Raw genomic sequence first — 14,232 nt, forward strand, 5'->3', positions numbered from 1 at the left:
TTAAAGTACTTCTTCACCAATGGTGCATAATTTAAACTGATATAAATAAGTTTTTCTTTAAAAACTAGTGAATGCAAATTCAGTATAAATTTTATAAAGCTATTAAAAGTTGTAAAAAATCATTTAAATTGTACGGAATAGAAACTTTAGTATTGCAATAGTTTTCACACACCAAAAAGCCAACCATAATGTAAAAGATGCTTAAATATAAAATGCATTAAAAGTAAATTAATAATTATTTATTTAGAAAATCAATTTCACCTCAGTAGTCTAAAATTATCATATCTTAAAACTTCTGAAATGCAAGCAGAAAAAAGCCAAGTCATAATAAACTAAAAACAACTAAGCACATCACAGTTTAATTCATCTCATCAGAAATCCTCACGAACTTCTGGACGAAATTACGCATTTCTCAGGAGTCAAAATTGTCCACGTTCTGCAAATGTTTCAATAAGTTATTTCATGAACGAGTCTAATTGTCAGTCGAGTGTGAAAGAGTTATCTCTTGTGCGGCCACGACACGGAAGGGTCAGGCAACGACCTCGCCCGTCCTGGCGGGGCGCCCCCCGAACCTCAGCTCGTGCTGGATCTGCTCCCGGGTCCTGTGCTTGGTCTCCGGGACCACGAAGTACACGAAGAAGCTGCCCGCGAAGCAGAACCCCGCGTACACGCCGTACGTCGCGGCGAGCCCCAGCCCGGCCACCAGGTCCGTGTAGCTCTTGGTGACCGCGAACAGGAGGCACCAGCAGGCAGAGCCGCCGATGGCCCCGACGACCCTCTTGGCGCGCGGGGGGGCCAGCTCGGCGAGGATGAGCCAGGGCAGCGGGCCCAGACCCACCTCCATGTTGTATATGTAGGCGCTGATCACCGCCACGGGCAGCCACGAGACCCCCTGCAGCTGCGCCCTGAACTGGAAGTACAGGGCCATCGCGGACAGCAGCACGCAGGAGACCATCATCGAGAAGATCAGAAGGGGCCTCCTCCCGGTCCGGTCGACCACGAAGCACGACGTCACAGCGGCCAGCACCTGGAGCAGCCCTGTCACCATCGCGGCCACGCTGGAGTCCAAAGGCACACGGGCTTCCTCGAAGATCGACACGGTGTTGAACATGACTGCGTTGTTCCCGGTCATCTGCTGGAAGACCATCAGCCAGAAGACTATGACGGTGGCCTTCACGGCGGGGGACATCCACGAGCCACGCTCTTCCGTCGGGGTCACCAGCTTCTCGGTGGACTCGGACGAGGCCAGCTCCGCCTCTGTCCTCAGGAACACCCTCATGTCCTCCAGCTCCTTGGAGACACCGCTGTCCTCCCCGGGTCCCGCCCCTCGCAGCCACCTCAAGGACCTCTCAGCCTCCCCATCGCGACCCTTCATCAGCAGCCACATGGGCGACTCGGGCATCCACAGGAAGGTCAGCAGGAAGACCGCGGGCAGCGCGCAGCTGAAGACGAGGAAGTGGAGGTACCGCAGGTACGTGCCCGCGACGAAGGCCACCTCCACACCCGCGCATATCATGATCTCGCAGTAGGTGCCGATGGCACCGCGACAGCGCACCTCGGAGATCTCCTCGCCGTACACCGGGATAATGGTGTAGCACGTGCCAATAGTAGTTCCTCCCAGAATCCGGGCTATGTAGAGAAGGGGCATCTTCGAAAAAAATACAACAGTTCTATCACTACTGAAATATGACTGCAGGAATAAGGAAACAAATGTGTTACGATCACTTCTAAAAGACGTAACGAGTTACCAAAATGCTCTGACGTTTTGATACTACGTCTAATTTTATGTTCATCACACTGCTATCAAAATCTAATAACTAGTATATGGGTCAAAAAACTAACCATATTTTCGAGTATCAAACAAATGCAACTAGGATGGTCTAGTTAATCCGATAGTAATTTCGAGAAACACTATCAATGGGATTTTCTTAAAGTATTTAGAATAATTATTCCATACTGACATTAAACAGTTTTAGTAATTTATAAAAAAAAAATGTTATAATTTTTTATATCGTCAGAACACTAAAACAGACAATTTTTATTATATTTGTAATAATCTTCACAAAAAAATCTTGCTGTAATAAAATAAACCATTTATTTATGAAAGTGAAACCACTAAACTTTATCTAGGAATTGTTCCTATATTCTGAAGAGATTTACGAAGAGCTGTCAAAGGCATACTAGAGGTTGAAATATGTAAACCAGATAACCAATTTCACACAGGGAGACTGGTACGAGGCGGGTCGGGGAAGGGCGAACGACGGTCGGGGAAGGACGAACGACGGTCGGGGAAGGACGAACGACGGTCGGGGAAGGACGAACGACGGTCGGGGAAGGACGAACGACGGTCGGGGAAGGACGAACGACGGTCGGGGAAGGACGAACGACGGTCGGGGAAGGACGAACGACGGTCGGGGAAGGACGAACGACGGTCGGGGAAGGACGAACGACGGTCGGGGAAGGACGAACGACGGTCGGGGAAGGACGAACGACGGTCGGGGAAGGACGAACGACGGTCGGGGAAGGACGAACGACGGTCGGGGAAGGACGAAGGACGGTCGAAGAAGCACTCACGTTCCTATCGACGAGGATGATCATGACCCAGCTGGCGATGAGTGGTATGGAGAAGAGCAGCAGCATGCGCTTGCGGCCCACGAGGTCGGAGAGGAAGCCGGCGGGGGCCGCCCCCACCAGGGCGCCGATGGCGGACAGGGAGCCCAGCCAGGAGCCCTCCTCGTCCGTGATGGGCAGCGTGGTGGCGTTGCTGCCGTCGCCCAGGGGCATGGGCGTCTGCAGGTAGGGCACGGCGGGCGTCGACCAGCCCATCACGATACCCCCGCTCATGGCCAGCAGCGTGGCTGCAACACAGCCGCTCGTCAACAGCTATCACCCTTCAGTCCTCGGCAACACCTTCTACACACCTCACTACCGACATCTCAGCCCATCAACACCTTCTACACACCTCACTACCGACATCTCAGCCCATCAACACCTTCTACACACCTCACTACCGACATCTCAGCCCATCAACACCTGCCATACTCACCTCACTCCATCAGCACATTTGTTCGTCTACACCTGCTGCACACCCCACTCCGTCAGCACATTTGTTAGTCTACACCTGCTGCACACCCCACTCCGTCAGCACATTTGTTAGTCTACACCTGCTGCACACCCCACTCCGTCAGCACATTTGTTAGTCTACACCTGCTGCACACCCCACTCCGTCAGAACATTTGTTCGTCTACACCTGCTACACACCCCACTCCGTCAGCACATTTGTTCGTCTACACCTGCTACACACCTCACTCCATCAGCAACACCACCACGTGTCAACACATGCTTTTCTACTCACTACAGCAAATTTTTAACTTCAAAAAATGAGGAAGGAACACGTTTCCAAGGGTATCAGTTTATCTTGAGGTTCACAAATCTGATCTGTGCTTTAACGGGATTCTTGTATTATCAGGAACCAAATTAAATAACTTTCTACAGCCATTAATCATAAATAGGCCATATAGCAATTTTTTCACTTACTTCACAAACACATAATCCCTATACGGTATATAATATTTCAGATACATTTTAGATAATTACTTAAATTATGTAATTTTTTCTAAAACATATGAAATATGTGTAATATTTGTGCTGGAGGTGTACATAAGCATCAAAGATTTTTTTTAAATTATGAATATTATTTCTTTTTAAAGTAACTTGAATAAAATTTATTAATTTGTCATCCAAATCATATTCATTTTGTTTCCTATGGCATAGGTACGTCCCAATGGTTATTACTATATGCTGCTCCTGTAAGCATACCACAGCAAATGTTGATATTTCCTGGATGATTGAGCTGGGAGAACTTAATAACACGCGGTTCTCATACAATTAGATTAAGTAGCAGCAACCAATGAAAAATAAGATGATCCAAGAATATAAAATTGTACCAAGTCTTATTGTTTGTCGTGTATCTTATTAATTACCCTTATATTTGTAATTAAGGTGTAATTTGTTTGGCTGAAGTCAAACCTTAAATCTTAACATACAGTTGCTAAAAACACTTTAAAAATAAGGTTGCAGACGGCAGAGAAACGTATGCAAATGGTATGTTACACTTAACAGCTTACTGGATTTATAACTCCCAATTAACCATGCCAAGCACACTTCAAGCCCTCAGCTTTCTGTGGAGATGCTGGTATTTGCAACACAGTCTATCCTAACTGCCGCTGAGTTATGCGAGGCGACTTGAATTCTAGCAGAATTACACGGTTACTCAAGCGACTGACTAATTTAAAAACTTACTTGATTACACAATCGGGCGTTCTGTGAGATTTGTTTTACCACAAAGCTCGGTCTCATATGTTGTTTAGTCTCTTTATTTCTTTTGTAATCTGTCTCAACTTGGTATACATACAAATATTTACATATATATACTCACACATATACACAAATAATGTCCATCTATAAGTCTCACTATATTACCGTCATATATATATAAGAATCTATATATCTCTCTACGTCTCTATATCCATCCATACCTCTCCAAATCTTTGTTACTCTATATATCTATGCATATATCTTTGTATCTATTGCCTTTATCTTTAAAAAAAAAGGACAAGTAAGAAGCATTCATATATCTAAATTTTTTATCTATCTTTTGTCTGTCACACGTGTAACATAGGCATATAAACACGCGCGAATTCGAATGTAACATTACATCTAAATTTCAAAGATATCTGTGAAGAACTATCCGAGATTTAAGATTTTGAAGATTGTGAACAAACAAACTTTTACGATTTTATTTATACTGATTTTCCCCGTACGTTTATTACGCTAGCTCCCAAATTTTGTATTTGGTTTCGAATTTCCTAACCAGATATTTACCAAATCTTTATGGGAACTGTTAAAGTCACGTATGTGATTATCATGAACAGTTGAGGGGCTATCGGCATTGAACCACATTTCGTAAATATCAGGCGGAAACATTTGCAAACATAAAATGCAAGTCAGCTATGTGTAATATATTGATAGGAAAAACCTAAAACCCAAGTAATGAAAATAAAATAATGACCAAAACCTGTGTAAGGATGAGCCTTGATATTTCGTACAATAGTTTTATGATAAGTTTTATAAGACGATATAATTCTAAGTTGTTTGAAAGTTTCTTTCAACGGGGAAAATTGATTTTAAACAATGGATAACCTATGCTGGTCAACACTTTATAATGGAAAAATCTGAAGAATGGGCAAAAAAATGAATACATAAAACACAGAAACAAAATTTAGCTCATGTCAAATGTTAAACGCCTGGACAGCACAACACTGGAATAATCTCAGTTCCTGAAAAGTCGCACCTTTTGGCTTAAGAAGTACACTGTTAGTCTGTGCTGTCATAGTTGTGTCTAGAATATCTAAGTTTCATCATTGGGCTAGTTTCTGTGTCCCAGTGTTGTCCTATGTTCTTTGTTTTACTGTTCTTGCTGAAACTACGTCAACCCGTGTTAGTCTTTGCTGTATTTTTTTGAACAAAATTCTTTCCACTATGAAATTACATTTTGCACCAGCTGATTAGGGATATTTTTCTGAGTGTATATATTTAACATTGTTTATTGTTTTAAGAGACATTCTAAACCATCAACGGCGTGATGTCCATAATTTTTTTTAACTATTCTATTCGGCTTACACATTTTTCCCGCAAGCGTATGGTTACACGCACTTCAGTAGCGGATTTTAAAATCTACCATTCTCTAATCATTTCCTATTCGTTTAAATCCATACGATTCCTCTGTATGCTTGATTGTTAGTCATGCTCAAGACGTTTTTCCATTTTTGACCATTTAACTTGTCATAAATTAGAAAAATTCTTACCTTAGAAATACCTGTAAAATAAGGGCGGGAAGAAAAACATTTACACCCTAATGTAATAATATTTCACGATGAAGACTTTGCATTGTTTTTATTATACAAATTGTAGGAAATTGAATTTAATAAAATTATTTTTTAAAATATTATTGGTTTTGTTTTTAGTGAAGCATGTACGAACTAGTTTTCTGAAATGCATTATATTAACTATCATTTTCCTCAAAGCAAAAAATAAAAACCCCAATTCCTCAAAAAACTTAGAAATTTTTGCAGCTGTGAAAATTAACGTGAGGTGACATCTGTGTGTGGCGATCACTAAATATTAATCAAGGTCCAAGCCAGGTATTGTCAGAAATCTTAAGAAAACTAAATGTCAACAAAGATTAGGGTAAAATTACAGTCACTGATCCAAGTTAATCGTAGCAAAGATTTCAACGCAATATTATGAACATTGAAATAATATTTGAAAACTTGTAATCCGGGAAATTAGCTGCTTGTAGGTAATAAAGTAAATAATTTAAAAAGGTGTTTCAAGTTAGGTCAAATGCACATAACTTATATTTTAACATTTTTTTTTTTAAATTCGTATTATTGATCTAGCAGACATAACCTAAGTAAGTTCATTTAAATAAGAATTTCCCCCCCCCCCTTTTCAGGAACGGGACGCTTTTTCACAGACGAGAGAGCCAAAACACGAAGTACATGCTTTTTTCCGTATCTTTAATGTAGCTATCCTAACCAAATCAACCGCCCACAATATTTTCAAGTATTTATAATGTAGCTAACCTAACCTAATTGACCATTATCATTTTTATCAACACCGCCATATTTATTTACAATGAACAAAAAAAACTCCCGAAGATGCACGATCGGTGGTTTGGTTCTCGTCTGTGAAAAAGAAGGCTCCCCCTTCAGGAACATCTTACCTGCACGGTGTTGCCAAAATAAGTCGGCAGGAAAGCAAACTTGGGGCACGGGCGTCGCAACCGGGGGGGGGGGGGATGCGGGGGACACGCCCCCCCCAATAATAAAAGTCTTCAATTTCGTCCCCTCCAATAATATATTTAATTTCTTAGTTATATTAAAAATATGATTTCTGTGATACAACCCATATGTTGCGCATGGTGCATTTAGTACAATCGTGGTAATGTGAGCACTGTGTTTTTACAAATTTGTTCTCTGAAAATATTTTTTATAAAAAGATAAATTATATGTTGCAACCCACTAAAATTAGAATATTTAGGAAAGAAAAATGCCTAAAAACCACTGTTTTGCACCTTCAAACCCCAAATTTTCCCGGGGGGGGGGGGGGGCGGCCGGCCCCAGTGGATGGATATTCCTCAATAACTAAATCAATTGCAGTCCCTCCCAAAAAAATATATATCCTTGCGACGCCCATGCTTGGTGTGTTAGAAAACGGAACACGTGAGACGGACACGATATGCGGATGGTAGACCTGGAGGGGCAGTACTCACCCAGCAGGGCCGCGGTGTGCTGAGGCCACACTCGCCGCCTCAGCTCCGCCGGGGGGCCCGCCCCCGCCGCCCCCAGCTCCGCCGCCGCCGCCCCCTTGGGCATCTCCACGCCGACAGACTCCTCGCACACCATGACGTCACGCGAACAACTGGCGACCACCTGCAACAGCACGCAGTGCGCTCGTATCTAACACTTGTCACCTCAAACAAGAGCACTATTTCGGCATGCAGTGCGCTCATATCTAACCCTTATCACCTCAAACAAGAGCACTATTTCGGCATGCAGTGCGCTCATATCTAACCCTTATCACCTCAAACAAGAGCACTATTTCGGCATGCAGTGCGCTCGTATCTAACACTTGTCACCTCAAACAAGAGCACTATTTCGGCATGCAGTGCGCTCATATCTAACCCTTATCACCTCAAACAAGAGCACTATTTCGGCATGCAGTGCGCTCGTATCTAACACTTGTCACCTCAAACAAGAGCACTATTTCGGCATGCAGTGCGCTCATATCTAACCCTTATCACCTCAAACAAGAGCACTATTTCGGCATGCAGTGCGCTCGTATCTAACACTTGTCACCTCAAACAAGAGCACTATTTCGGCATGCAGTGCGCTCGTATCTAACACTTGTCACCTCAAACAAGAGCACTATTTCGGCATGCAGTGCGCTCATATTTAGCCCTTATCACCTCAAACAGAGCACTATTTCGGCAGGCAGGGCACTCATATTCTACACTTATCACCTCAATCCAGAGCACTATTTCACGTAACACTTAAAATACACGTTAAACATTTAAAGTGTTAAATTTTGATTTAGATGTTTTATCTACGAACTAAATTTGTCTGCTTTCACGTAAGCGAGACCTAGCAAATTACTCCAAAGCACACCGTACTGTCATGTGTCTGCGATACGCACTTAGGCCGTGGACCAATTCAACTGCAGTTATGTTCTCGCTACCCTGAGTACCTCACTTGTGGTGGTCCACTCCAGAGCAGGTCGGACCTGTAGTTTTGACTGCTATTAACTACAGGATTAGCCAGCAAACAAGATTCATAACAATTTTTTTTTGACGTGACAACGTCTAATAAATCGATGAACGCCGGCTGCACGCACGTAGAAATGTCACGTTACGCTCATTGTACGCTTGCGCCAGATCTATCTCTTGGAACAACCATCGATTTGACTTTTTCGAGGCACATTAAACTTGAAACACTCCCATTCGTTTCCTACTTTTCCTATCATCGTCCAATCCTTAACAGAACTAACACAGATTGGAAGAAGTTAAATAGCAAACATGTATGAGAGTTATAGTTAAAAAAATAATCTGTTCGTTAAAGTAATAAACATATTTGAATTAATGTGTGCAAATGAAAGTAAATTTATCAATTAAATTGTAGATTTTATTTCACTCCTTTGTATCCATACAAAATAGTGATAATTCAATAAAAATGATTCAATTTTATTCATACAAAAATGCAATCATTTTATCAATGTTTTGTTATGACGTAACATTAAACTATCGTCCGTAAACCGACTTTACAGACAACCAATTTTTTTATTATTTTAGATTTAACCTAGCAGGGACGTACATCATTGCTGGCCATGGATAACCCTCGAGAATTCACTGCAGATATGAATGCATGGTAATTGTTCCGTATCACCCATCCCAGTTCATCCCTTTACAACGTGTACATTAATCCCGTGGTACAAATGTTACTTCAAGTACGTCGAACGATCATGGGCACAAACAATTATGTGTCAATGAATGTCACCGTCATTCGAAGTTCGGCAAGTTCGGGGGTTTACCCCGACCGCGTCCTTGAGATAAAGGGCCGCTTGCAGTCTCAGGTCAAGTAATATCCACGCAAACCTTTAAGGGTGAATTAGATGGAGAGATACTTCACTTCGCCCCAAGTCACGACTGTGCAAACCGTCCTTAAAGCTGCAGTAGCGTACCTAGAGGTACTTTTGTGTGTATCAAAAACTAGACGTGACCAGCACATTCTTACTACTAATATTTGTTTTGCCTTTCCTCGTTACTTTTAGCGAAGAAAATATTGATTTAACCAATATTTTATTTGAAGTCGATTTTTTTTTTCAATTTTATCAAAATCTATATATTTTTGGGCCAAACCAGTTTTTCACGTTTAACGCAATTTTCTACATTCGCAAATTGTATTTCGGGTACTTCTATACTATTAAAGTAAAGAAATACAATCACTAAAGGGTACCCAAGACATTTTTTTTTTGCTAACCTAAATTAAAACTAAGTGTGTTTGGGAGGGGTCTGGATTAGGGACAGACTAAGTGCGTCTCAGGCCGAAGCCTATACGCTCTAATCATGCAGGGGTTAGCCATGCGGGAGAGGAAGCATGCATCGTGTGCTAGGAGGGGATTGGCCAGCCATGGCAGCGATTGGCGCCATGACTAACTCCCCTCAAAAAACTAATTAAAATATTTGTTACGAAACATATCAGCGGGATTTTTACAGTTTTACGCTAACGCTTCTCATTGGCGAATATCGTTAATGACGTAGGATGCAGAGGGTGCTGTGACCGCTAGTTTACCAGCTGCCGTCAGACTCACCATCTCCACACGGCTATTCCCGCACGTGAACTATCTAATGCCACCTCCACATCTGCATCATCTTAGTCATCAGCTCAGACACAGACTAGAGCATGTGGCTGGGTTCTCACTCATCTACGATTGGTTGCCTGTCAAGTGTAAAAAAAAAAAAAAAAAAAACAAGAAATGTTGAATTTGATTGTCCATAAAATTGTTCGGTGTCCAATTTGCATATCAATAATGATTCTGTTTTGAACTCTCGCCTAAACCAATAAACCATGAATTTTTCCGAAGATTTTTTTCATACAATACGTACGGAAACACGACAAAGAGAAAACAGATATCCATGCCGTAGATTTTCCGTGAAAACGTTCGGATAGTATTAATGTTTTGCGTTTTTATGTAATTTAATTATTAATCTCCAATACAATAGTTACACAGTAGTTTTTTTCCATTTCCATTTTCGACGCTGCCATATCTCTGGTATGTGCTCGGCACATTTTAGGCTTTTTGGATTTTATATATTTCCGAGTACATTTAAGAGTCATATGACAGATTTTTATTTTGGAATTTTCAATTTAATATCGATATTCATGTATATTTCGGCGCATATTTTTATTAATTGTCACTTTTTGGGTCTTCACAACTACACCCGAATTAACGTTCTAGCAAACGCGCTTGTTTACAAGTTGCACCAATTTATAACTTTACACGAAGCTAATTCGTAACTATTCGTCCACACCGGTACGATGACGTCACAGGCAAAACAAAAAAATAACGGGAGGAACGCGTACAGACGATCTCGTATCAGTTGTCGGCTCAACCACTGTAGACGCATTATTAGTCAAACAAGACAGTTCTACCGGCTATCACTAACGTACGATTAGACTTTTTCACTTCAAGAGACAAAACATGGGCTAGTCGGTAACGCTGATTTGGTAGAATTGAAAAAAAAAAACAAAGATTTGCTGTTGGAATTCAGTTTTTATTCTATTAATGATTTTATGGAAGCAAAACTATGCTTAGATGTATTATTATTATTATTATCATATTAGGTACATTATTTGTTTTTTACTATTATTTTTGTTCATGTGTATATGATTGTACTTAAATGTGTATTAATGTTTAATATTCTTGACGAGTCCTATACTACATGTACAATATAATTGTATATTTTTGTAGTCTACTTGGACAATAAAACTACTATACTACTACTATGGACGGATGAAAAGGCGCTTGTAATCCCGGTCGTACACTGGTCGAGCTACGGCAGTCACCGTGTGAACCAGGCTTCAGGAGCACCGGGTGACCATCAAGGGCCGTCACAGCTGCCAGCTGCGAGTGTGTCCCTTGGCGTCCTTCGGCTCATCGCTTCTCGCTCGAAACGGGAGCATTTAACATCCCAGGCCCACCACTTCTCAGGCCTCTGTCACACCGGGCGTACAGCTGGACTCGACAATGACCCGTCTCATCCGTAGCTACCCTGCCTACACCAGATGACGAAACGCATTAAAAATTGTTCCGAAACTAACTATGTAGCGCATAAAGTGCACAGAATTACTTTTGTTCTTTTAAGCTACCCTGCCTACAACAGGTCACAACGCATTAAAAATTGTTCCGAATCTAACTATGTAGCGCATAAAGTGCGTTAATCACGTGACAAGTTGTCCCGTAAAGTTATAACCGTCCCGTCATTACCTTGAAAAGCTTTGACTTCCGATGAACTCATGGATAAAGTTATAACCTGAAAAAAAAAATGTCTGAAAGGAATTGTCTATTTTAAAAAGTTTTCTTGTTTTATTATTTGCCAAGCTGCTCCCGTATAACGTGTTTATGGACACGTTTTAAGTTCGATATTCGAATTTAAAAAAATAACCGTTCCGAGACAAAAAGAATTAATAATTCACGGTTAACTCGAAAATATAGTTTAAAGTTTGTTTAATGATTTGTAAGTGCTTAGCGTACAAGGTCGTCAAGACGGGTAAACCTTTACAAAAGTAATTCTCGAAGAATTTAACCAATAATAATTAATTGGGAGCAACCAAGTAGAATCGTTGGGAATCGTTGACGGATGGAGGCGACGGACTCCTGTGAATGTTTAAGGCTCCTTAAAATTCTTCCGCTAGTGTTTTGAGTAGTCAAATTCTGCGAGCTCCTATTCCGTAGACGCAACTTACACTTGGACCTGGTTTATAAGTTACGTCAGAAACAATCAAGCAGTTAAACCATCACATTTCAGAATACCCGTTATAAATAACGTAAAACGCGTAAACGCAACGCAAGCATTTCCCTACTTTCAACTTCTTTCATTTCGGCTTGCGTTTCCGAATTCCAAATTCGAAATGAAGGTGTTCCGTATGCTTGAAGGTAAAGTGTGTGTCTGCGATTATATTTTACTGCACGCATCAAGTTTTAACTTACTAAACTTCCACACAGTGGAAGGCAATTGCACTTTTATATAAGATTATTTGCACAAGTTTTCATGAAAAAAATTTATTACAATAACACCGAAGAATTTTTTTTTTTTTTGCCGTTTTAAGTAATATGGTTTGTGATGTCATACAGCTTCCGTGATTTAAAATACAAAAGTTTTCTAGGATGTTACGTGTTTGTATCTGTCACTTTTTGCTAATATTATCAACCCAGCTTTTCTCCCTAGGAAATAATATCTTTGCATTTAAATTTTAAATTATTTAAAACGTTTTGTGGAAATACGCTTGTTAATACTCCATGAAATAAGTGAAGCAAACGTTTTAACAAAAATAGAATTTAAAAGGTACGGCTACGTGCTATATTAACTTGGGCAAAGTTCACAACTCGATATAGATAAGCAACGCGTGTGTGGGAAAAAAATAGGGGAAACACATGAAGTCATTTAATTCGGCCAATAATGACATACTTGAATGGAGGAACGAAGGGAATATTAGTGTGAAGTTTTAATAAAAGCGAAAAACTTTAAGAAATTTGGGTAAATATGTAGTTGGACGGTATTTGCGAAAAAAAATGTTAAAAATCCGAAAATACTTTTATTCTATGCTCTTTAACTTCCTCTTCATTAAAAGCGGCGGAGGTAAGAAATTCCAAATACTTTAGGAGATACCGAATTTTTAAATTTCATCATATGTAGTTGAGCGGTATTTGCGAAAAAAAAAATGTTAAAAATCCGAAAATACCTTTATTAGATGCTCTTCAACTTCCTCTTTTCATTGAAAGCGGCGGAGATAAGAAATTCCAAATACTTTAGGAGATATCGAATTTTTAAATTTCATCACAATTATACCAGTGCATTCCACCATTGTTTCTTGTTTACGAGTATCTATTGTTTTATTGGATAATGATGTCACGTGATTGTTCGTGATAGGCCAGAATTCAAATGAATCAATACGTGATTATTTAGTTCATTTATTGTTTAAAACTGTGTTTAATTACCGCCTCCAACTTAGGCGAGTTTTTAACGTTTCTAATTTTAAAGTCTTATTTGTTATTGTTGCGGAAGTAATAAGTAACAAAAAAATTTTACGTGAGTTGTTACTGTTCATCCTTTGACCCGGTTTGTTAGATCAGGTCAGTTACATTATAAATACTTTAAAACTTAAGAACCATTGAAATTAATTCATATTATTTTTAATGTACGCTTAGTTTCAAAGTATTTATAATGTAACTGACCTGACATAATCGACCATTTTCATTAATTAGGCATTCACAAACACACGGCAAAATAATAAAAATGGCGCCATTCGAATGATAAACACAGGTCTTGTATAGCAAAATAAGAACGGTGATATCTCCTAAAGTATTTGGAATTTCTTATCTCCGCCGCTTTTAATGAAAAGAGGAAGTTGAAGAGCATAAAATAAAGGTATTTTCGGATTTTTAACATTTTTTTCTCGCAATTACCGCTCATCTACATATGATGAAATTTAAAAATTCGATATCTCCTTAAGTATTTGGAATTTCTTACCTCCGTCGCTTTTAATGAAAAGAGGAAGTTGAAGAGCATCTAATAATGGTATCTTCGGATTTTTAACATTTCTTTTCGCAAATACCGCTCAACAACATATTTACCGAAATTCGATATGTTTGGTAATGAATAATAATCACGATAAAAATTAGTGTATCTTGAATTAATAAAATGATACGGTATAGAAAATGTGGAGCTGTGATTTGAGGGGACGCGAAAGAAGCGTTAAGTGTTTAGTCGTATTTAACTAATTTAAAAGTGTATTGGGTAATATTTTTGGTGTATAATGTGCGAAGTATTATTTATAGTAAATGAACACCATAAAGCCAGAAAATTTAAGAGTTTTTTTATAGAATAACTTA

General features: G+C 40.0%; 1 protein-coding gene across 1 annotated transcript in view; it reads right to left on the reverse strand.

Moving 5' to 3' along the window:
- LOC134538992 (facilitated trehalose transporter Tret1-like) overlaps nt 1-14,232 on the reverse strand; it is a 38,024-nt gene that overhangs the window by 19,834 nt on the left and 3,958 nt on the right. Inside the window, exons 2-3 of the mRNA XM_063380653.1 lie at nt 7,337-7,496; nt 2,575-2,858 (exon numbers count right to left, since the gene is read on the reverse strand). Of these exons, the coding sequence (XP_063236723.1) occupies nt 2,575-2,858; nt 7,337-7,496 (444 nt within the window). The remainder of the gene's footprint in view (nt 1-2,574; nt 2,859-7,336; nt 7,497-14,232) is intronic.

Source organism: Bacillus rossius, chromosome 14 (assembly GCF_032445375.1).
Source record: "Bacillus rossius redtenbacheri isolate Brsri chromosome 14, Brsri_v3, whole genome shotgun sequence".
NCBI lineage: Eukaryota > Metazoa > Arthropoda > Insecta > Phasmatodea > Bacillidae > Bacillus > Bacillus rossius.